The 26,551-nt window shown below is 42.4% G+C and overlaps 1 protein-coding gene across 1 annotated transcript in view; it reads right to left on the bottom strand.

Moving 5' to 3' along the window:
• The window catches only part of LOC143297418 (fibrillin-2-like), a 118,765-nt gene extending 92,884 nt beyond the window's left edge, over positions 1-25,881 (bottom strand). Inside the window, exons 1-2 of the mRNA XM_076609763.1 lie at positions 25,032-25,881; positions 9,209-9,291 (exon numbers count right to left, since the gene is read on the bottom strand). Coding sequence (XP_076465878.1) covers positions 9,209-9,291; positions 25,032-25,198 — 250 coding nt within the window. The 5' untranslated portion in view covers positions 25,199-25,881. The remainder of the gene's footprint in view (positions 1-9,208; positions 9,292-25,031) is intronic.
• Between the last annotated feature and the right edge of the window lie 670 nt (positions 25,882-26,551).

The raw sequence follows: 26,551 nt of genomic DNA, 5'->3' as shown, positions 1-26,551 counted from the left end.
AACGCCACACCAACCACCAGCCACACCATACACCACATGTCACATTATACATCACAGACAGGCCACACCACACCAAACACCTACCACACCACATCACAACCACATCACACAACACCACAACCACCCCCACGACATCACCCTCCACAACGCTACACCACACCACACCACACGCCATGACACCACACAGCGCCGTCAGCAAATGTTATGTCAAACATGACGTGCAAACCGTAATGGATACTGCTACAACCACAGTCTGGTCCGGACAGAACGCCCAAACGAGAAGACAACTTGATTCTCTCCCCCCCCCCCCTCTCTCTCTCTCTCTCACACACACACACGCACACACACACACACACACACACACACACACACACACACACACACACACACTGGCTAGAAAATCGTCAACATGTCATTATCATCACAGCCATAACACCAAAGAATCCGTTTTAGTCAAAGAAGATGTGGGGAGATTTTGTTTCAGTTTCACAGTGTCAAAAGAGCGCGGACTCATCCATCCACACTAAAACAGAGGATACTTTACCCATGTTTACGCTGCCATATATTTTCAAGAAAATATAGATTGGAGAGAGAGACAGACAGACAGACAGAGAGGGGGGAGGGGAGACAACCTAACTAAAGAAACAACCTAAACTACAGAGAACGTGGGGTCAACTCTCTCGGTTGCCTGAGGTTGTTATCCGTTGTTATCGCTATACTTGCATGTATATGTAGCTGTGTACTGTACCCGAGTGGTATATCAGGGGACAGACGGTACAAAAGACTTAACTAATGACTGATTTACTGTATCAACGGATAGACAAGAATTCCCGCGCACAAGCCAGGAACATATAGAGCCCAGTCACAAAAGGGGTTTTCTATTGTTTTATTTACAATAGTTATGAGAACATAAGAAAAGAACTAAGAGGAAGACAACGAGAGAAGAAAGCGATACGTAGCGAGATGTCAGCCGTTGTGGGAACACACATGACACACACTCACACACTGCTTGCAACGCAGCAAGAGAGAGAGTGCGGCTCTGGTCAGATGACTGACCAGGTATGCAGTGACCACTCATCACTCACTGTGCCAATTTATGCAAGTTAAGCGAACTACAAAAACAATCACGCTTGCTGCGAAGCAGATCGGCTTAAATCGGGCCAAATCCGACAACAACTGTGTTTCTTACAGGGTGTTCAATGACAGATTTCTAAATGATTCCTGAACCGATTTACGTCAGATAAGCTGCAAAAGAAACAGCTCAACATTTTTTTTATAATGAGTATAGAATGAAGTGTTGATTATTTAAGATGAATTTATAATCTTAATTTAAGTCACCTGAACAGGGTCAGTTTTAACGAGCTCGTCGCTGAAAATTACAAATTGCGTTAAATTAGTTTAACATAGGCAAACATAAATGGAACAGATTTAAAGATGGAATCGCGACGATTCTGCCAGTATATAATACTTGTAGTTTACTAATCCAACAAAAGAGATATTAATTAAATACGGTGGAGCAGAAACACAGATTCCAGCTCAGCCAATAGCGTACTGCTACACTGGTGAGGGGGTGTCTGGCGAGGAGGACAAAATGATGTAAGCGGCTTTGTGTTCAAACCGGGACTGGCGTCACACATATTCTGCGCGCGAGTTAGTTGCGAAAAACTGTCGTCTGCTAATACAGCTTGTGCGTGAATCAAGTTTTGAAGCAAGCATAGCGCTTGGTTACATACACAAAACTGTTTTTCAGTGGTTTTTGTTGTTGTTGTTGTTTATGTTTTGTTTTTCAGTTAAAGTGGGAGTTTTTTTGGGGAGAAACCCCATCAATTTCGGAACATAAAAGTTTGTATATCTTTGCATATTTTTTGCTTGGCATCTGTTGTCACTGCACACCTTTGATGCTTGAAGGGGCATCCCCATGCCCAGCCTCCCATTAATGATTAGTATTTTAAGGGGTGTGTGTGTGTGTGTGTGTGTGTGTGTGTGTGTGTGTGTGTGTGAAAGAAAAGTATGGAGTAAGATTGTATGACAGACTGATGGGCTGAAGAAAACAGAGGAAGAACAAAAAATAAAGAAAAAAAGAAATGAAGAAAAGAAAGATAAAACAAATGCAGAAAAAAAAACAGACGGAAAGACCTTTTTTAATGCACAGGAAGGAAATGAGGGATTTGAAACTGCAGAAGCATCTTTTTTTTCTTTTTCTTCTTTTTTTTCTTGTTTTCTTTTTTTTTTCCTCCTTTTCTTCTTCATATGTGTGAATCGTAGTTTGTGAACGGAAGTGGACAAAGATCTGAGTGGGAAAGAGCGATAGTGAGAGGGGGAACAGCAATGGTGTTTTTCCCCCACTGTTTTAACGATTAAAAGCGAGCTCAGTACGCGAGCGAGCGTGTGTGTGTGTGTGTGTGCGTGAGTGTGTGTGTGGTGTGTGCGTGCGCGCGTGTGTATGCATGTACGTGTCACAACTGGATGTGTCATTCCTGCCACGGGTTTTCCTCCCGCCGTCCTTTCTTCAGATCTGGGCCAAAGTTGGTGCGGACTGTAAGGAAGGGGGAGACAGAGAGAGAGAGATGGTGAATCACAGAGAGATGGGAGGGGAATGAGAATCATGTCAACAAGAGTGCAAAAATGCCGTCGGGGTTCCAAGAAAGTCGACTGACCTAGCCTCTATGGGACGCGTTGGGGGCCGGGAGGATAGTAGAAGAAACGATGATGACATCCAGTTTTACAGTGATATTTTTTTGCTTCACGACTATTTCACACCAAAGAAAAAATGTAATAGAAACAGAATATCTGGTCGTTACATGGTACGAAATAGACTGAATAATTTCATACGACATTTTAATCATAAGAACCAATTCCACCTTTCTGTTAACATATTTTTCCTTTGGACAACGCGGATTGTGTATTATCTTAATCATAATCATAAATATCATTATTATTACTATTATAATTATTATTAGTGAGCCTACATTGTTTTTCAGTTCCGGTAATCTTTCATTTAGTATTTGAGGTGCGAACAGTACCAAATACTGTATGTCACAGCAAAGGGAATATGTATATGGGAGGGAGAAGAAGGGGGAGAAATGGAGAGACATACAAACAGAAAGAAAGGCAGATGCATACAGGAAACTAAACGGAAAGACAGGCAGACACGCATGGCAGATACAGAGACAGAATTTATCTTCACTACACCACACACACACACACACACACACACACACACACACACACACACACACACTCACTCACTCACATATATGCATGCGAGCGCAAACACGCACGCACACTGAAGGCATTGTTCGTTTCAGAATGGCTCGGGAAACGGCATTTTTAATTCCTGCCTTCAGACCTTAAGTCAACATTCATTTTCCGGTGTTTCGGGGAAGAATTATTACCACATGCCTCTAATATCTACCCCGGGGATAATTCTGGGATGTGTTCTTCAAAACTTCCTCCCCACTTCGACGCTTACCTAGTCAACCAGTTTCTTCCAGCTCTTGGTGCGCTGGTTAGTATGGTAATTTGATTTTTATTTCGTTTAAGTTTGAAAAAGGTACTCATGCTGAATAAAATTTAAATCAGTCAAGTGCATTCAGTTAAATACCCACCTTTATGCTTTCTCTAAGTATTAAAAAAAAAAAAAAAAAAAAAAAGCCAAGTCAGTTCTCACCATTTTATTTCAGTTTGGTTCAGACTGAGAAAGCCAGGAATTAAAAGGTAGGTGCAGTAAAATTAGACAAGGCATGGCGTGCGTCGGTTTAAGTTTGGTCAAAGCAAAAACTGGACGAAATTCCCGGGTGCGTTGTACTGTGTGGGTCGTTTGCTTCCAACCGAAAGTTCCGTCGGGAGGATGGCTTCCCTTCAGCGCCATCGACTATTGAATGAATATTCGGTCAGAATCCTCCTCTCGCTATTTTTAGTTGGAAAACCCCACAAGTTTCAGTGTCAGTGCAGTGTGTGCCGCCATGGTATATCTCCGCAATGACACGATGGGTCGACGTCATGGGCTGATAAATCAACGCTATTTCTCTCAGTTTAGATATCCTCTCCACCTCTAAATTTCGTCAAGAACTAGCTTCGTTGCCGAGGGGTGACAGAGTAATCAGAATGATGACTGTGGTCGCTGAAGAGGAATAAGAGGAAGACGAAGAAGAGTATGTGAAATCAACGAGAGACTCATACCTTTTGACGGAGAAAGCGGACAAACCTTGCTCAGTGTGGACATCATATGCTCATTTTGTCTTGGACATAATATCATACCAAGCACAGTTCACCAACCTCGCAGGAGAGAGAAATCTGCAAAGAGTGCACATTATGATTAAGTCGAGGAGTCTGGGTGGAGAGGGTGGGGAGTGGGAGGAATAACAGGAAACGGCGCGGGGTCAGAATGTCCGCTATGTGGGAGCAGCCCTTTGCACGCGCTGAGCCTCCACAACTGCTATTGTCACCGACAGCACGTGCACAACGCTGCTTGACACTGCGCCACCCTGGCGCCAGACTACAGCTGCCTTACAAGCTGGAACACGTAGACCCCCTAACATGCATTTCCTTACGTCCCACTTGCTTACATGATCCGTGGAAATTGGTGATAAGGATAAGGCCCTTACCAAGGAAATAAAGGTTTTGGATGACTTTGTAAAGTCGAGCACGCGTTTTTGCATGAAAACTTGTACACACATACACGTTGGCACGCATCCGCTTTACCACCACCTCCTTCCCTCACTCCACACACTTGTCAATGAAAGGTGGGAAGCTGTATTTATTCAGTCATTGACATGTGGGAAACTCTGTGTGTGTGTGTGTGTGTGTGTGTGTGGTGTGTGTAAGATCGAATGCCATGCTTTTTTGTGCGGGATCTGTATGCCAACTTGAGTTCCATTATGGGCAGGCACTGGTGTTTTGAACTTGAATAAATGCTAAATCTATTTCTGGGACGATGTGGTTCTGAACAAAGCTAAATTCAAAACGATCAGCCATTGTTCATGGATGCTGTGTGTATCATGTATGCGCTGAGTTCAATTTCAGTTTCAAGGAGATACTAAAGCGTGCAGACTGATCCATATACGCTTCACCACATCTGCTGTATAACAAAATGTAGCTGCCTGGTCTACCCATGAACCCAACGCACTGGTAAAGCCTTGAGAAACTACCCTTGGTTTGTATAAAACATTATCATAAGATACAATGAAACAAATGAACAAAACATGAAAGTAAATACTTTGTTTAAAAAAAAATGAAGGCTGAAAATGAAGCACGTTTGGCAAACTTATGCACACCTACACACAAGAATGCAAATGTGCAAACACACACACACACACACACACACACACACACACACACACACACACACACACACACACACACTGAAATCAGTTCAGACATGAGCGATAGCAAAGTGATGAGACCGTAGGACTTTTATGCCGCTCGTTCGGGACATCCGTTATCCAATCCTGACAGCGCCAGGATAGAGATTACAGTTTCCATGTCAACAAATGTATGTGCAAATCTGCTGATATAGTTACGAATGCACAAGTTCAAACACGCACATTACAAACAAACAAAAACAAAAACAAACAAAAAAGCTAACCCATGTCAAATTTCGGTAGGTTACGAAAACACGAACATATGTTGCATGTACCCGCCCCTGAAAATGGAATATGATTGTGACTGGCAGGGAATCTGGAAGGAGGAGGGGTGGGGGTCTGGGGGGGGGACACACGGAAAGAAGGTGATGAGAGCTGGTAAAAACGATATCACACACGTACACGCCAACTGGCGGCCACGACTGCACGTGTGAGCTGCAGACCATAGACGCAGTGCAAGAAGAAAACGAACGTGCCTGCAAACTCCATCGATCAAACAGATTGAAAAAAGAAAGCGAAAAAAAAAAAGAAAAAGAAAAGAAAGAAAGAGCAGAAGACAAAATTCTTCCACTCTATCGTGACACTGTAACACATCAAAGTCAACATGGTCCATTTTTCAAAATATTTTCAGATTCAAATGCAGTGTGTCTGTTTACACCTGGATGGAGTGAGGAAAATCGGAGTGAAGGCCTTTCCCAAGGACACAACATCATGCCAAAACGGGGCCTCCAACTCTGATCACAACTGATCTCTGAATCAAAAACAACATTTACGGCAACAATGACATGGACACATTTGATTCACACACACACACACACACACACAGACACACACACACCGTCTCTGCCAGAACAGCTCCACTTGAAGCAGAAAACTTGCAATATTGGCAGATCGCGCACGTGAGTACGCGTGTGCGCTCACTATGTGTCGCTCCTGTGACCCTTCGGCTCACCCCAAAGAAAAACGGAACACTGCATGCGGCTGGGCGGAATGTGCAAAATAGGCGGAGGGTGGGAGGGGGGAGGGTAGTGGGGGGCGGAGGAGTGCTACGGCCACACAATCTACACCGAAATGTAAGGCAGAGAGTGGACAAAAATATCCGGTCTCATTCGAACACATGACCACACACATACTTCAGGTTTGTTTATTTGCCCTCGTCCAAGTCTGCAAAATAAACAACAAACTCGCTTCCAGTCTCCCTTACTGAGTCCCAGCCATTTCAAATGAAACAAGCCTAGCCTAATTATACTAATTAGTTAAGAAATTATCTCCCGAAAAACAAGTGCTCATCCCCGTTTCATTTAAAGGTTGGTGATAATAAATACAATGTGGGTAAAGTTTTGTGTTTGATGTGGTTTCACTATCTAATAGCGGTGAAGGGAAAGGTGCGTGCTTCACAGGGTTTTTTGCGTGTCTTGGCTGGCATGCACAGAGTGACGTGATCTCTGGTCCAGAATGTAAATGGGCAGATGATCAGAAGCGTAGGCACCGGGGAGAAGACTGAGAAGAGACAATGGCAAAAGAGGGACAGTTTACCACAATGGATGTGGGCTTCATCACGAAGGCAATTCAGTGCCCGAGACAGAGGTCTGACAGGTCTCGTTTACTGCTTTTGAGGATACGCCTCGCAACTGTGTGTCGCGGATGAGTATGCGTGCAAAACCTAATTAAGCACGTGCATGCATAATGGAAATGTGCATCACTTTTTTTTTCTTTTTTTCTTTTTTCCTTAAAAAGTTTTGGGAGGAAAGAGGGGCGTGGGGAAGGGGGGCTTTTCAGGTAAACTGATGTGTCTGACTCCCCCGCGTGACGGGTGTGTATGTAACAATAAATAACCCTGTGGCTGTGGGTGATCATTTGCTGTCCTGAGCCAGACAACCGGACAGCGCGACTCGTGGAGTTCTTGTCAAGCATGAGTCAACATCGTCGGATGATCCTGCAGGTGTTGTCAGTCTGTGTGTAGACATGCCTACTTAGAAGCCTGTTTAAGGCTATCAACAATGCAGTCACAATGCTGGCTTGCATGTATCAAAATCGCAAGGATATATGGCACAGTCAATACAAGTTTCTCCCATGTTCCTCATCAGACGTGTTGCTGTTGTGACATTGTGCATTTGCAGTGATACTACCCTCACGCCGCTCATTCCCAGTCCCTCTCACACAGCCACATCCAGGTCCGTTCTAACGCAGTCCGATCGCCGGAAGTCCACGGAGATCCGTTAATGTTAGGTCAGCATGCGGTCGGTACAAGCAGTTGTTGAAGACATCACCTACCCACACCCTACTGACAAAAGTTACCGCTTGGTAGCATAACTAGCGCTCCAAACCATCAAGCAGTACACTGGACCACGTGAAGGTCTGCTGACATCGGTTGAGAAAAGAAAATCACATTGGTATGGTACGAGATCCAGTGGCTTTGCTATAACAATACTCTACGGGACTGTTGAAAGGAGACGGAGGGAAATACAGAAGAAGGAAAAACAAACAAAAACAAAAACAAAAACAAAAAAAATCGATGGACTGGCATACAACCGACAGACCTGTAGGGATCTGGTTAACAGTTCTTCAGTGCGGCACCCCAACGACTCTCCACAGATTTAGAAAAAAGAAGAACAGAACTAGACTGATTGTCTCCCACGAAGTCTGTCATCATGTGACAAGAACTTACTACAGACATGGATGTAGAGGGGAACTCAAAAGGTCCCTGAGAGCAGGGCATAAAAGGCCGCAGAGGTTGGAGCAAAATTTCGGTATTTTCGAATGATGAGAAATGAGAATGAAGACAATTTCCAAATACAGTGTGATGGGATTTACTTGTTTATTCCCCAAATCCCTACTCCAATGGGTTTTTTTCATTTTCTTGCTGTTTCCATCATGTTTACAGATAACGTGTCCTTGTCATCTGAGAACGATGAGAATCTGGGCCTTTAAAGGAAAAGAATAAAATTTAGGATCTAAAAAAAAGACGCACCGCCAGCTAGTATGTTATAATATGATACAGTATAATGAATGGCACTATTGCATGGGTGTTAATATGATTGGCAGTAATATATTGAACGAAACTGAAACAATCCATCATTCAGTGAATAGATGAATTACCAAATACGACCGAAATAAGTTCAACCAAGGAATGCAATAAAGAAATTTAACCTCATACTCTGAAGAACTCTATCAATCAAACAAAATAAATCAAACATAAATCAGACGTGCTTACAAAGTACGGCTTGAAGAAAAAACATGGACAATGATTTCGTTTTCACACCTTCCCTGCCATTTCATTAGCAGCTGGCGTCACGTATTCTGCAGTGAGACCAATTTCCCCACAGGTGGAAGTTTTTAACGTTAATTGAAATTTTTACCCATTTTACGTTACACTCAGCAAAAATGCAAAATATTTGTAAATTGCAAAAACGAACTAACGAAGACTAGAAAAATAAATAAATAAACGAATAAGCTAAATAACTACTAAAATCATTTTTCTCCTTACTGTCTGGACATTCACTCAATATATATCTTCAAAACATTTTTTCGATGTTCCTCCATCCCCCCCCCCCCCTCTCTCTCTCTCTCTCTCTCTCTCTCTCTCGTGTGTGTATGTGTCGTGCATGAAAACGCTTGTGTGGGGGCAAATGATTAGATTTCAACAAACTACATTTTAAGAGTAACCCTGAATGACAATGTCAGAGAAAGATACACTCAGACAAACAGACATACACACTAAAATTGAGACAAACCTACAGACAGACACAGAGCACAACGCAAGACTGTTAAAACGGGGAGTGTGTGAGGGGCAGTGGGGGGCGTTGGACTGGAGGTGGGGAAGTAAATGAATAAACACTGCTTACGAATGATGCACCGTTTACTGCGACTGGACTGTTTCCAGCCGTGGCAACACCTTTTCGTGAGCCCGCTGCCACACACGTTAGGCCTGCAACCAGAACAGAAACACCACATATATTCAGCGTCAGGCACGTCGTGTCCTCGAGACAGTCATGGCATTTCCATGACTGGTCAGTCAGCGTACCTTAAGAGTTAACTGCCGTCTAGAAAACGATTCAACGACCGGTCATTCAGCGTACTTCAAGAGTTAACACTGTCGTCATGAAAACAATTCAGCGACAGGTCAGTCAACGTAAGTCAAGATTTATCACTGTCATCGTGAAAACGAATTCAACGACCGGTCATTCAACGTATGTCAAGAGTTAGCATTGTCATCTTTAAACGGGTCAACCACTGGTCATTCAGCGTACATAAGGTGTTAATTGTAATCATGGAAACGAATCAAACAACATGTGGCTGCCAGTATACATGTCAAAAGCCACAAAATGGCACTATTAGTATTATTAGTATTATTATTGTGGTATAGTTTTTGGTGTGATTGATTCATCCATATCAAACCATTAGTCGTAAATTCTCTCTCTCTCTCTCTCTCTCTCTCTCTCTCTCTCTCTCTCTCTCTCTCTACTATGCTGTAAATCATGACATCTGTACTCACACACACACACACACGCACGCACGCACACACACACGCACGCACGCACACACACACACACACACACACACACATACATACACACACACACCTGCGTACACATGTACGGCACAAACTTAAACCAATAAATTGAGCATGAGAGATATCGCGACAAACACAGACAGAATCAGAAGTGGGGGGTGGGAGGGTATGGTGTAACGTGTGGATGGGGGCGATAAGGAGACGACAACCACCAATGTGAGGTCTCACGATACTCGGTCATTCATCATTACTGTTGTGGTTCAGTGATTTCTCCAGTGTTAACACGTTCATGATCTACACTGATCAGTATTTCACCGACAACCCGACACAAGCTACACAGCGTGTCTCTGCCAAAACAGCTGCACTTCATGCAGAAAACTTTCGATACCGACGGAACGCGCGCGTGCGAACACACAGACACAGACAGACGCACGCACACACACGTACATGTATACCATAAACATGCACACATACACACGCGAGCGCGCGCGCGTGCGCGCGTACATGTATAACCTACACACACACACACACACACACACACACACACACACGTATACCCTACATACACACATGTGCGCGCGCGCGCGCATGCACACACACACCAACAGCTGATGTTTCTTCAGACCCCTGCATCCAACACCATCATTCTTCATGTTTATCTCGCGCAGTGGCAGGGTTATTCCATTTAACGTCTTCTGCCAAAAGACGTGTTTTTGCATCACGTGTTTCCCTCCTTATCTTTGGACGCATTTCTGTCGGCTGCTGAAGTAAACATCAATGCTACAGGTTTTCGTGGCATGCCAACAACGGTGCAGACGGTGAATGAATCGTACCATGAACTGCATTCCCGGCAGAAGGGGAATTGTTGTCACACATAATAGCCTACGCCTGCGCATGGAATGTGCATGTGCATCTCTGGCGTCCCTGGGGAGAAAGGAATAGTGTACTCGGATTTTGTTTCCATCCTTGACGGAACAACAACAGCAACAAATCTCTCCCCCACCCCCCTCTCTCTCTCTCTCTTTCGTGAATTTTTGTAAGCGGCTGAAAATATGGTTTCTCCTCTTTTGAGTTGAGCAATCGTGTCTGTTTATTGTCAAGAGTTTATTTTCGGAAATTTATTGTAAACTGACGCATATAAGCATAAGCAGAAAGCGAAGATGCAAAGACAGAAAAGCGGCTTTCGTGTGCTTAAAACCAAAACATATCACACTTTATGCAGCTGTAAGCTACAAGACACTATGGCTTTTAAATAATGGTTGTTCGTATATAGGTTCATGCAAAGGTCTTCACTTTTATTTGATATATTATACCTACTTCGCTAGGAAGAGCAAGTGTTTGCCTTTCGTTTACGAAAACGAGCGAGCACTCAGCTTCAATGTCATTACAACGTGGATCCATTCTAATACTGAAATTTTGCCTAGCCACTATGTAGCATCTGTATTCCGCAACTCCCATGTCCACTCTCAAGATTCTTGAGTTGGCTTTTACGAGTGTACAGGCCTACCCTGACATGTATGTAGCCATTTTCGTTTGTTTGGTTCGAACAATATTGAGTCTGTATAACATCCCCCCGCCATAATCAAAAGTTTCTAAGAATAATAATTTTGTCACGATTTCTTTGACTGGCAATATGGAGAAAACATGGATTTTTATTTTAACTGACATTGTTAAATTGCAGCTGCCATGATTAAATTCTAGTTTGTCAACAACATTTGCCGGATTTTCTCTTCTCATGCCAATAAATAAATAAATAGATAATAAAATAAAATAACATATTTGATTGTGAATCTCCACTTTTTTTTAATCGGAGAATATTCATTTCCCTTTTTCGTCTGGGTTTCATCGGGCAAAGTTTGTGCTGTAAGGTTTCAAAAAACGGCAACTCTTTTTAAAGACTGTCTGTTATATATACACATGTAATATATAAGGGCGAACAGTGCCGAAATACAACAACCTATTTACCAAAATAACTTTGCTGAATCAGCGAGAGCAGCAAAGTTGCCAGTGAAACATTAGATTTTTGCACTCCCGGCCTGACGTCTGAATTTATCACTTCCAAGTTTAAATGGGATTTTATCTATAAATCCGTACATCTGTCTGGATGCTTGGATGTGTGTTGTGTCTGGCAGCTCACCATTTCTTTCTACTTGCTTCTTCTTTCTTGGCACGAACTGTTTGTTTGACTATGTCCGTTCTTTGTGTCTCTGTGGGTCCCGTTGCTTGTGGTTGGCGTTGACGCTTTTAAGACGTTTCATTGCCTTGATGTATTCATGTTTTGAAACCAGAAAGAATGACGTATTTTTATGACGTTTGGCTGTGCTTGATATCACCTTGTTATGGACATCAATTTAAAAGAAAAATTATTGACTTTGACGAGTGGATTACAGTACATGTAAAAGAAAACATATTTGTATCCCACAAATAAAAGGGGGGAGATATTGAAGGGGACATAAAAAAAAAAGGCCGTGAGGCCCAGGCAGTCAAATGCCAGTTCCTTCACTACTACTACTACTACATGGAGAATGATTGTGTACGTTTGCGGTCGCTCTTTACTGGAAGAACAATTCGTGACGTTAAAGTGTTATGACGTATTTTTGTATTGTATCACAATCACAACTTTTCTCTCTCTTTTTTCTTCCCTCAAAATCCAGCAGACTTTTTTGCACAGCTAATCTCAACACAGCTGTGTGACATACACTGACCAGACTTGCTCACAGAACCGTCATCCACGCTAAGTACCCGTACCTGTAAGAAGACACCATGGAGTAAGTAAACTCTGTGTTGAGCTATTCCGTTATCCATATTTATTTCCTCAGTCTGTGAGTGTGAGTCTCACTGCGGGAGATTTCACCAGCATATCAAACTTTTTTTTCCGTCTTACACCTCTCAGAGTGGAAAGACGTAAAACTGAAGGCTACAACACCATCCCTCATTTTAACTGTTGTCTTTCGTCGGGGTCATTCCAGAATTAGTCCTCACATTCGGAGACTCTCAAGTGATGCATCTGAATGTCCAGTTCCATCAAAAACAAACAGATTAAATCAATGGGAGTTAGTTATCTAGCTTACTTTTACCTCCCACCTCCACCCCCTTCTTCATCCCCCCCCCCCCCCCCCCGACATCCCGACATCCACAGATCCTTATCCTGTGTCTTGTTCATTACAATATCACATTTTGTGAACAATTTATTAGAGTACATAATCATGTAAAGTGAATTCTATGACGTGATCTTGAATCAATATTTGTATGACATTGATGACAAAGAAAAAGACTGGAAGCATGCACTGATCGATAATACTTAAAAGGGACAGTGAGAAAAGAAGAAAGAAAAACAAGACTCAAAGGTTGTAATTAAATGGAAAACACGAAGACTGCATTGAAAGTAGTCAGGGAGGATGCACTGAGAAAAAGAAATATGAGACTGTACAGAAAGAAAATGATTGAAAGGATACAAAAAGAAACACTATTGAGAGGAACACTGGAAAAAAGAAAGAAAAAAAGAGACAGTGGATGGATGTATTGAGAAAAAGAAACTACGGGTGCTGTAAAAAAAAAATAAATAAATAAATAAAGAGTGGGAAGTCAAAGAAAATAAAAACGAAAGCGAAGGTTGTATCTGCACTCAACGTTCTTCCGAACGACGTTGACCTTCCGCAAATGGGACTGTCCCTGTCCTCTGACATTTTGTGGCCTGATTCTCCGAATAATTTTTCTGTCTGACATTACGGCGGATTTCTGCCACAGCGGGTTTCTTGGTGCCTTCACCGAGCACGTGATCATTGGTAAGGGATTAAAAAAAAAAAAAAAAAAAAGGATTCGCTGCAGCCCAAATTTCAAACTTGGCGACAAAAATATGTTGTGGTAAAGAAAGATATATAGTACAATACCAACTCATGGTCTAATACGCATAAACACACAAAACCACGCCGGTAAAACAAATACTAAATGCAGTCACTGGTGGCCGGTTTTAAAAAAATCCTGTTTTTCTCACCCATGATTCCAGAACAGCTGGGGTTTCAACCAACTAACTTGCTCTTCTGGTGATTAACATGTTAGGTCTGGTTGCAGCAGATAAACAACGCATGACATCACACCGTGGTTGTGCAACAACCCACATGGCCCAAAGTGCTTTCTGCACGTGTTCTCTTATCTGATAACTTCAATTTCAGTTGCTTCAATGTGCCTCTCGCAGGGAGGGATACTATGTCTTAATCAGAATGAAGGTGATACGTTTGCTGCGATGCAACTGTGCTAATCAAGTGCAATCTCTAAGAAAGTCCACTGTGTCAACGTTCCTAGTTGCCCAGCATTTTTTAAAAACAAATTATCGGCGGATGAAGCTAACACGCAGGGAACGCACTCTAAGTGAAAGATCTAGGTATGTTCTGTAACAAAATTACATTTAAAAAGAATAATCCAAAAAAGTACTTTTTATTGCATTCTTTATTGTACTTACTTGGCGATGAGAGAGAAAGGGGGGTGGGGGGCTGGCGGAGGGGGGGGGGGGGGGGTTAAGGATGAAACGAAACGAAGCGGAATTTTATTCAGTATTGTTCCTTCTCAAGTATGTTTCTTTGACACAAGTGGAATGTGGCAGAATGGTTAAAACGCTTATAAGTCAGTACAGTGTCTGTGATGGCCTGGGTTCGAAACCCAGTCTTGCCCTTTCTCCCAGGTTTGAAAGGAAAATCAGACTGAGCGTCTTGTCATTCGGACGAAACGATAAACCGAGATCAACGCGCACTCGTTTTTGTTTTTTGTGTGTGTATTTTTCAACTGAGGCCTTCGAAAACAATAGCCATTGCAGACTCTGTAGAATGCGGGGGGCGGGGGGGGGGGGGGGGGGGGGGGGGGTTCTATCGTGTCCAGGCAAATTTATAGTGTAATTGGTTTGCAATAGGATCCAACAGGATTTCTGACGACAAAGACCAAAATTAATGACTTAAACTAGGAAATCTTCAAGTTTCTCTGGTCACCTTACTTTGTCCATCCATTCCCATCCACCTTTCTCTCTCTCTCTCTCCTCTCTCCATCCTATCCTTCCTTCCTCTCTGTGTGTGTGTGTGTGTGTTCTTTGCTTGAGCATTGTGACTTTGACGTCTGACTGGCGTGGTATGTGCCATACGATGCCATTCCTGCCTGCACTGTAAAACGGGCTTTATCGTGTCCGCTGCCACTCACTCCACGCTGAATGTGGGCTCTGCTTTACGTCAGTATTCATTCACTGCGCTGTTTATGCGGTATGTGAGACGGGCGATGTGTGTGTGTGTGTGTGTGTGTGTGTGTGTGTGTGTGTCGCGTGTGCGCATACGCGTGTGTCCGTGTGTAAAGTAAGCAGTCTACAAAGAGAAGACAACAGTAACTTGCACGGTTAAGATGTATCAAATCCTGACAGGAAATCGCCACAGCGCAACAGCGGAACGTTTCCAGCCATCACCACATCAGCTCCTGGCTTCCATTATGGGCCCAGGCTGGGGGTGGGGGGGCTCCGGCAGATCAAGTTTGAAGGGGTGGTTGGGGAACAGCCAGGTTGGAAAGAAAGGGTAGCCATACATTTTTCCTCAGTTGTCGGATGTTGCTGTGGAAGCGAGAGATTCAGACATTCTCTCCTCTGATGAAGTTCCACATGCAGCAACTTTTTTTTTCTTTTTTTTTTTTTTTTTCTTTTTTTTCGTTCAGCCGTCCTTTCAAGCTCCGTAGAGGCTGTTTTAAATCAAAGATTATGCCAAATTACGGCGATAGCTTTGTTAATGTGGACTCATAAAAATGGTTAAATGAGGCAGTGAGGGTTACACCAATGTGGAAGAAAAGGATACTTTTGTTCTCCTGTTTTCTATTTCCAGGTATTCTGTTTATGCAATTGCAAAGTAAACAATTGGAGCTACACAATAGAACATGGAGATCTGTCTGATAGTCAAAGCCAGTTAGAAGCGAAATAAACTCTTAAATAAAATTTTAAAAAAGAATACTGTTGTCAACATTTCGAACACTGATGAGACCACAGTTTCTAAAAACCTAAACATCTGTTCAGCTCCTCCTGATCACAGAAACATACATCCGCAAGCTCGTTCCATTTTGTTACCGCCCCTCCCCCTCTCTCCCCTCCATTCACACAGGCCAGCTACACACACGTGACATTGCCTTCTGAAACAGAAAAGAAAATGTCTCGCCGAGTTCAGGAAATCAGTGTCAGGGTGCAATACGAAGTGGAAATCTATCGACATTTACCATTGTGTCAACGTTACCAGCCAAGAGATGCGGAACCAGTCCCTTTCCATTGTGGGTGGCAGCAGAGATGTGGTGGTGGCACTGCTTGGTGCAGTCCGTGTCAGAGACAGGTTCACTGTGGTTCGGAACTCTGGAGCCAACACTACACCGTCTCCTAAGCCCCCAACCATTACCACACCTCTCTCTTCGGTACCCCCTGCCCCCTCTGCACCCCCACTCTCCTTGCCCCCACACAGGCCGTTTTCCTGACTTCCAACACTAAATTGTACCGAAACACTTGCTTGCAGCTGAGCATTCTTACAAACAATGGAATAAGAACATTTATGGCGATAGAAGCGACAGGTCTTTTTGCACCACTACCACCCTACGCCTCTCTCTCCCTCTCTCTCTCTGACACTGGTGTATGTGTGTCTCTTTCTTACACGTGTGTGTGTGTGTGTGTGTGCGTAAGCGTGCGTATGTGTGTGTGTGTGCTCAATTCGTCTTAGAGAGGGAATCTTTCAGCAAGAATGTCAAGATTGCTTTAATAGTAAGTTTTCAAAATCTATGGAGACATGCTCTAGAGGCGAGTAGTAAATGTTTGTTTTATCGAAATTTCAAAAGTGAATTTGGTAGAGAAAAATATATGTCAAATGCCTGATAATTACGTTATCAGCTACTTCAGATTTTGAAGTAGTAATCATAAGCTGGAAATAGAAACAGAGGGACACAAAGGCATACCACGAGAGTTACGGCTTTGTAAAGTTTGTAACATGTCTGCGATTGGGCATTAGTTTCATTATGATCAGTTACGAGATAGATATGTTCCTAAAAAAACATTTGTCTCCAAAACCGGTTTTTGACTCACTTGTGTAAACAAAGTGAGTATTTTTTAACCCGGTGTTCGGTTGTCTGTGTGTGTGTGTCTGTGTGTCCGTGGTAAACTTTAACATTGACATTTTCCCTGCAAATACTTTGTCAGTTGACACCAAATTAGGCATAAAAATAGGAAAAATTCAGTTCTTTCCAGTCATCATGTTTAAAACAATATTGCACCTCTGGGATGGGCACAAAAAAAAATTAAAAAATGAAGCCTAATTATATGCAAACTGCATTTACTGTTATATTTATATTTTTTGTGTTCTCTAAACTTGGCACTTTGATCTGATATTCTGACCCAACAACAAGAGCAGTTATTATTATCATTTTTTGTTCAAACAGAAACTTCTTTTGCTAAGCATGGAAGTTTTATTTATTTTGCAAACGTTTTGGTGCAGATAGTAAAAAAGGGAAACTGATCTTTCTCATTTTAAACATTACATTTTGAAATTACACTGAATACATAAAAAGCTTGAATTTTTTTTTGTTTTTAAGTGTATCACAAGTGAGTCTTGAAGACCTTGCCTCTCTTGTTAATTTTTGTAATATGCTCAAATGAGGCAAAAAAATCATTTTAGCTGTAAGTCAGATGATAGGATTTGCAAATGTTGCCTAGCTACATTTTTGGAGTTAAAAGACATTTGTGTTTTCTCAACTTTTATGTGACATTATTGAAATGTTTGTTCTGGGCATTAAAACATTATTTTGCAGCAATCCTCCATACTCCAATAGGAGTGAAAGGATTTTGAGGACGATGACTCCTGGCGGAACTTTGTGAGATAAACCGCGTTATTTTGTCTCCGACACTGTGTAAACCTGATTCATCGAAGGTGTAAAATATTAACGTAAAGGCGAACAACAACAACAACAACAACAAACCAACTGTTTTCGGCAGAATGGTTCTGACACTGCTTTCAAAGTGAATTTGGTAACTCACATAATTGTATTCGTGTTTAATTCTCCTTGAAACTGAAATTGAAACTCACAACGTTCAAAGTTGAGTGGTCTGCACTTTCGGAGAATGATGACCAGAACTGGAATGTGAAACATGTCTTCTGTCACTGAACCTAAACAAATAACTTTGGAAGGAATCCTGTGGCCATTCAATCAAAATTTCTCACATGTTATGTCATGACATTCACTGTTGTGTATCATCTAAGCACATATCTATGGGCTAGGTTTTCAGCATGTGTGGCTCTGTACCTACTATCTGTGTACGGTTTCCCAGCTGCATTCAAATGACTCCAAGCAAATCAATACTTTATTCTTAGTAGTTTAAAAAAAATTCGAATACCACATCACATGCCGTGTACTTTGGTGCCTCATATTATCCGAAAATTTCTCGGGAAATTTGAACATTCTAATAGACTTGGCTAAAGTTGACACCAAAATAGTTTCTTGGAAAAAACATAGTTCTATAGTTCATAAACTTAACCCATCAAAATAATCTGGCAAAATGATCCAGTCGAAACAGTAATCTTGCATAGTGAGTCTGTACAATACATTGTCTCTCAAACTTACACTTCTATTTGATAGAGAAACAAACAGAATTTATCTGAAAAGATAATTTCAACAAAAGCAGATGATTAGATACATGAAATGGAATAAATCTGATGAGTTGTTTGTTCATTTATCTATTACTGGGGAATTTCTTTCATATGATATCTCATTCCAAAATGACAACCAGGTTGCACGGAATATGGTATTACCCCCACCCCCACCCCCGCCCCTCCCTCATTTAAATTTGTTGACCGTGAACAGGGAATATTGTTGTCGCTGTTGCAAGAAACATCCAACTGCTTCCTGGACATTCAAAACTGGATGACTCGAAATAAGTTACAATTGAACGCGGACAAAACTGAAGCAATGATCATAGGAACTAAACAAAAACTGTCTTCCATCACAATTGACACAATCAAACTTGGCAGTACATCCATCCCTCTTTCCACGTCAGTCAGGAACCTCGGTGTTGTCCTTGACAATACACTGTCCATGCAAAAATTTATCAGTCAGACATGTCAGTCCTGCTACTGTCAACTGCGACGCATCAGTGCCGTCCGGAAATATCTGTCCACTGACGCAACATCTAGACTTGTCGTTTCTCTCATTCTCTCTCGCCTTGACTACTGTAACTCTCTATTGTCTGGTCTGCCTGCTTCATCCATTCAGCCCCTTCAGCGCATACAAAACTCTGCTGCCCGACTCGTCCTCAGAAAGAAAAGATCTGAGCACATCACTCCTCTTTTGCAACATCTCCACTGGCTCCCTATCTCACACCGAATAAAGTACAAGATCAGCACTCTATGTTATAGATGCATTCACAAAACTGCCCCTTCCTATCTCTGCGGCTGCCTTCACCTCTACACTCCATCTCGCTCACTACGATCGGCTTCGGATCCACTCTGTTTACGCATACCCAGATTCAAACACTCGACTATTGGCCGCCGTTCTTCCTCTGTTTCTGGACCTTGCGATTGGAATGAACTTCCTTTTTCGCTTCGTCAAGTCTCCACACTCAGATCTTTCAAGTCTGGCCTTAAAACCCACCTCTTCCCAAAATAGCCTCCCTTGCCTGCCCTTCCTTGTCTTTAGTTTCTACAGTATTAGAGTTATGCATGCGTGTGAATGACTGGTGCGAAAGCGCTTTGATTTGTCTCTGCACAAGATCCAGCGCTATATAAATACCATTATTATTATTATTATTAATATATAACATGGGAACTGTGTTACAAACCCAAAAGTTTGGCATATGAACGCTAACTGAGACAGGAAAGGGGATAGTGATGAACCAGACCTACAACCGCCACAATTTATTTCATAAGATGGAGTTTTGCAATAATGTTGTTAATTGGCTTGAAGGTGAGTGCTTTTGTCTTACCAAGCACTTGCATATTGTTTAATATAATTATATTCATTGATACAAACGAAGTTCATTTCCCGGGTCTGCATCATTCTATGGCTGGTGGCTTTAATCGTTCTCTTGCGAACAGACCAGTCCAGTAAAAATATATCGAAAAGCAACAATAAGACAGTTAACATGCCGTGTAACTGTTTCTGCACTCTTGCATCGCGCATCAAAGGCATTCTTGGTTAAGAACTACAGCGGGCTTTTTTTCTTCTTTTTTTTAAATTCTTTTTAGATATCTTTATATATATATATATATATATATATATATATATATATATATATATATATATGTCTCTGTCTTGAGACCAGATGTAAATGTGAAAGGAAAAAACGACGGGAGGAGAACAAAGACATACCAAAGATGACTGACACAGAAGAACAAAGTTTGAAAGGAAACTGGTTTCTTCCCAGTTCCTGGGAGTTTTCTCCCCGTAGCAAAGGAACCCTCGGTGTGCACATGTCAAAGCTCCCCAAAACCTTAATCAGGAAACCCCCGAGATACTGTTTGCCAGAGGCGCAAGTTGCTTGATTATGAATACGATACCTAATCTGCCTGCCAGCGCACCGTCATTTCTCACCCCTGAGGCTGTTTTGGAGGAAGAAGTAAAGAAAGAAAAGAATAAGAAAAAAAGAGACTCTCTCGCAGGAAATGCAACATTCACCGGATGAATTCTCTCAACAGCAAACAATTTCAACATTCCCGAAGCCATTGCAGCAGTTTGCGCCCACGGATGCAGCTTTGTTCTGGAGAGTGAGAGGCACGAGGCACAGAGCACCACTTAATTGTTCCGGACGTTTGCAAGGCCCTCATTTTTCTTTCTCCTCTGAGAGAGGGGAAGAAAGAGGGGAGGGGTGGGGGCGAGGGGGAAATGGGGGGCGGGGGGGAGGGGCGAAAGAGAGAGAGACTGACAGACAGACAGACAGACATATGTATACAGAGAGAAGTAGACAGATATACAGAGAGTGAGGGAGAGATGCGGATGGAAAGAGGAAGACAGAGAAAAGTGGAGAGAGAGAGAGAGAGAGGGGTGATGAGAGGCAGAGAGAAAGGGTGTGGAGAGAAAGAGAGAGAATCAGAAAGAGAGAGATAAGGGGTGTTGAGAGACAGAGAGAAGGAGAAAGAGTGGGGTAAAGAAGAGGGGGGCGGGGTGGGATAGACGGGTGGAGAGAGGAAGAGAGTGGGTTGACGAAAAGAAAGAGAGAGGAATGGGCTGAGGAAAGAGAGAGATGTGGGTGGGGAGAGGAAGAGAGAGTCAAACATACAGATTGAGAAGATTGGAGAGAGAGATGGGGTGGGGGGGGGGGGGGGCGAGATAGAGAAGGGAGGGGAGAGGAAGACAGTGACAGAGAGAGCTGATATACTCCGAAAATTTCACGTAGGTACATCGGCGTTGGGCCACGAAACAATGAGATAGGTGTTCATTAAAAACGTTGGCTGCTGAAGCAAAGAACAAAAAACAAGGGGGAAAATAAAAGGTAAGAGAAAGAGAGAGAGAGGGGTGGGGAAGGAGGGCAGGTGTGAATGGCGCCGATGACTGAATGGTTTATCTTTTCCTGAAAAGCAAACCAGCCGGCAAAAGCACACAGGGAACGCATTTCATACTTGCTGTTCATATGTTGTTGTTATTATTGTTGTTGTTCTTGTTGTGTTGTTGCTGTTGTTAGTTGTGGTAGTAGTAGTAGCAGTGGTGGTGTCATCATTATTGTTATTATGATTGTGACTATTATCATTTTGAACAACAGGTATGTGAACAGATGGGTGGATAAATAGAGTCAGATAGGAAGGCTAAAAAAAAATTAATTAAAAAAAAAGAAGAAGAGAAAAGACTAAGAATGCCAACGTAAGGTCTATTTTTATCCATCCAAACTGCTACCACCTTTGAGAAATAAAAAAAAGAACTTCGTTCCATTCAGTAAATAGTTTGTGTATACTCCATTATGTCATCAGTCCTTCCTCTATCTTACTAAAACAACATCCGTACTAAAACAATACATCTGTTAAAAATACTGTGGCTCATTAAATAGTTTTGAGTAATACACGCTTCCCTGTGCTTGGTATGCAAAACTACTTAACACTTGTAAGGTTAAGAAAACTAGAACTAGAAGTCATATTACAAAATAAGCAATTGTTCTTGAGAGAGAGATAGAGAGAGAGAGAGATGAGGAGGGTGAGAACAGGAGGGGAAGGAACTTGAGACTGAAAGAGAAAACAATTAGAGTAATATGAGAGAGCGAGAGAGCATTACAAAAATAAAGAACAATACCAACTTCGCTTTCCCGAGCTTAATACAATGTGCGTTCCTCTGACCTATATTAACTCAACTTTTCCCCTGCACCAAACTATTTTCATGCATTAACAAACTGAACTAACAGGTCCTCTGGTCTGCATCTCTTCCCTACTGCCGCACAAATGCCCAGCATATAACAGTACGCAAATGTTGGTCGACATTGAGAAGTTTAAAAACGTAAATGCACGGTGGGGTTAGGCAGTGTTTTACCTTTGAGCTCTGCATGCCGCAGTTGATACAGGTAAGGTGTTTTGCGGGGGAAAAACTGATCTCCCGAATCAGCTTTAAAAACAAAACCGTACATCTCCCTCCCCACCGCCTTCCACCCCTCTTTCCTCCAAGAGAAGAAAACACATGATTATCATACCTGTCCTGAAATCGACTTATATGAAAGTTGCAGAGCAAATTAAAACCCCAGTGAAAATTTCCGAAGAACCATCAGCGTCTGTATCACTTCCCCATCACCATTCCCGTTTATTCTGTGATCCAGTAGCATATCCCGTCCAGAACTGCCCCAAACCTGCTGGACGGAGCAAATGATCAATGTGCCAAGTCTCACCTCCACTGGTTAAAAAAAAGAGCTATGTGTGTGTGTGTGTGTGTGTGTGTGTGGCAGTCCATGACAACTATATAAACAAACATGCGTACAGACAGATACAAATACATTTGCAACAAAGGACCATATCTTCAGTCTGATTCTGAGAGAGAAATTGTTGCCACCTGGAAGTCTTGCGCAGTATGCGTATGCCGTACACCACATTTGTAAACTGATGGGAAACAGAAAAAAATAAACAAAAAAGGAAATCACGGCAGATGTTGGGCAATAAATCATGCCTGTGCACTTGTGAGCTCTTGAGATCTTGATGCCCTCATTCAGGAGCTCGGTGAACAACGCCCAAGCGTGTGCTTCTATTTTTAACGCTGACCGGTGCCACCATGGGAACACAAACAGCCCGTTCAGTTTTCGTTTGATTTTTTTTTTTTTTTTTTTTTAATCGAGTTCATTAAATCTAGATCTACATGTTATTCAAGAAGACCAAGAAAGAGAGAGAGAGAGAGAGAGAGAAGAAATCTCGGTGAGCGCAAGAACATCCCACTGTTGATGAAAAGATCAAGCATGAGGAAGGAAAGTGTTCATGCAGACTTTGTTCCGGACACTATTACATCACACATTCTTTTAGTTTGATGGCAAAGTGGGAGTGCGGGGCTTGAGGCGAGAGGAACACTATGAAACATTTCAACTGCATGTGCAAAACTGACATATTCAAAGTTTATTCTGCAAAACATCTGAAGGTCTTTCTCTGCGATGTCGAGATCAGCCATCCGAAATGATGTAATGTCAACTTAGCTGAGTGTTGATATATTTTTAACAGTTCACTAAGCTGTGGGTTTGGGTTTTGTTAATTGAGTGTAATCGGTTTTGGGACTCTACATAGTAATATATGTAATGTCAATAACATCATAAAAGTTTAGCCTTAAGTTCACATATTTTCACACACAAAATATCATTGTTCAGAACGCCTTAACTGAAGAAGTACGCAATAACTCAAGAAGCAATGATATTCTTCGTATTATAACAAGAGAGTCTTAGCGGTCGTGTCGGCGGAAGCATTAGATAGGAAATGCACGGGGCACCGTCAATGTACATCTGTAACTATTAAAGGCAAATGACACACATGACGGAATGACTGATTCCCAGTGTGCTGAAAAGCTGAGGTGCAAATTCGAGTAAAATACGCAATATTCCGTCCGTTCATAAGTGACCATGGTTTCCACGGAGGGTGTTTTGGGTGCAGAACGGCCAGACTGAACAATATCAATATCATCAACAGAATAGCTGTTGCTAAGGTTTCTGAACTCTCATCATCGCCACTTTTAAAGCTTTACCGATGTGAATATTACTAATGTTTACAATGATGATAGTGATGATGATGATGATGATGATGATGATGGTGATGATGATGACAGTCAAATTATAACCGATCGAAGTAAACTCTGAGGTTATAATATCCAATTTTCCTGCTACTGAGGTCCAAGATTAGACCCGTGTACAATATTCAAGCTTTTTGGCTGTTTTTTCATTGGCTCCAAGAGCTCAGTTCTTGAGTCAGTCAGTCGAGCTGATTCATGACATCTCCTTAAGAACCTCTCAACAGTGGTCCTGTTTATGTCACCCATACAACCATTACCCACTTCTTACTATCTTGGCTTCATGCTGAATTTTTATTAACGAATAAGGCACCTTTTTTTGTTGTTGTTGTTTTTAAGTCAACATTTTTTAACAATAAAAAAACACCTATCATCAGCTATATTCATCATAATCGTATTCACATCATCGTCACATTATCGTCACTGGCAGTAAGTAGACTCCACGCACACCTCTTCTCTCTTTCCTGCTCTCTATCACTTCCTCCATGTATTCCATTTCTCTCTTTCCACCTCTGTCTCTTCCACCATGTTTTCCTTTATGCATTCCTATTCCCTTACTTCTTCAATTCTTATGCTAACTAGTGTCTTCGTCCTGACAGACCAACCTGAAAGATTCAACTCAGTTACATATGTTCACTGAATTCAGGAAACACTAAGAATGAAGTGGCCATCCTTCACAAAAAAGCTCACAAAACCAGAAGATACGTGAACACATCAAATGACTATCGTGATACGAACCATGCACGTTCCGTGGTCCACTCAATGATGACTCGCGTCTGATAATTTCAAACGGTCAAGATGTTCCTGATGACATATTTGGAATTGAATCGACCAGCTGAACTGCTAATTTTGTAAGATAAACATCTTATAAATGCTGTCATACTGTATGCACATTTGTAGTATATGTAATATGTCATGCAATGTATTATGTGTCTACTCACCCTCGTCGAGGTTGGTCATTCCTAAGTGCATTCCTGCTCCTTGTTCTGCTCGATCTGTAGCGAGACCGATGAGTTCGAGCAGCCTCAACAGAATCAACCCAGACTGTCACCAGCAGCAGCAGCACCACCACCACCCACCTCATCCACGGAGACAACCTTCCTGTCATGGCTCAACACACAGCCAGGTTGGAAAACTCTGGTGTGGATTCCGTCTTGCTTGCACACTGCACAGTTCTCACTTCCCCGCAGCTCACAAAGTTTGTCCTGGACGCATTTATATTCAGAATATAATATCTCAATTACAGTTTTATTTTCTTGATTAATGCAGTTTTATTTTCTTGATTTATACAATTCTATTTTTCCTGATTTTGTTCTCCTTCTTTATCTGCGGTAATCTAGTACTTCATGCTATTTGTGAATAAAATGTTTACTTCAGAATGTCCATTTCTTTGAGCTGTTCCACTGGGTTCGTGCTGACATCGTTTACCATCTGTCACGTATGCCCGAAATTTTGTCACGAGTTTTCTGTCACATCTGTATTTTTGTGATTAAACTACATAGGTGCGCCCTTCACAATGGCGTTTCTGGCACAGCAAGTACTATGAACCCTTTGCTAAAAGGCACACTCAGCAGCTGTGGAGTTTTACTTCCAAAACACAAAGAGCAGACAGGCAAATAAACTCGTCAACAAGTATTCCCCTGGTCCATAGATATATGGGAATGTTCGGGGCACTATGCGAAGTCCAAATCCTGCCCTTGAAAGCCACTTAGGAGACAGCTAGAGCTTTCAAAAAAAGTGTGTCTGCCCCTATATCTGCGCTCCCCTCCTCGCCCCAAAAAGCCTGGCTGTCGTCTGCTTCCCCAACGTAGGAGGCAAGTAAGGTGCAGACGAATTCTATTTAAAGGGCGCGCGCTGCGCAGACGCCGTTTCTAAGGGCTTTCTCGTGACTGTTTCTAACAATGTGCGCGTGTGTCTGGGACAAGATGGAAAAAAGGGAGGGGGTGGTCCGGAAACAAAACAAAAAAGACAAAGAAAAAAAGAAAGAAAAGAAAAATGAAAAAATCTGCCTGCCCGGCGCGGCATTCTGCACATACCTTTCAACATTGTGACACATCAAAGTGACGTCCCCTGAGCAGGGTGCCTGCCAACGGTTTTCGAATGTTGTAATTGGTGGGGAAATGAAACTCTGGCACCTGATGTTATCAACTCCAACTGAGAAAATTCATTTTTGTTAATGAAGATGAAAGACAGAGCGTGCAAGCATGCAAGAGTGCACTGACGCACACACACACACACACGCGCGCGTACACACTGACACATACCCACACTCACAGACGGCACACATACACAGACACACACATGCACACACGCGTGCGCGCGACTCACAGACGGACTGCACACTGACACACGCACGCGCGCGCGCACACACACACACACGGATACACACACAAACACACACACACACACACACAGTGACACGCATGCTTACATACACACACACACACGCGCGCGCGCGCGC

Source organism: Babylonia areolata, chromosome 22, assembly GCF_041734735.1.
Source record: "Babylonia areolata isolate BAREFJ2019XMU chromosome 22, ASM4173473v1, whole genome shotgun sequence".
Taxonomy (NCBI): Eukaryota; Metazoa; Mollusca; class Gastropoda; order Neogastropoda; family Buccinidae; genus Babylonia; species Babylonia areolata.
Note: the sequence above shows the minus strand (reverse complement) of the source record. Positions and strands in the feature narration are given on the sequence as shown.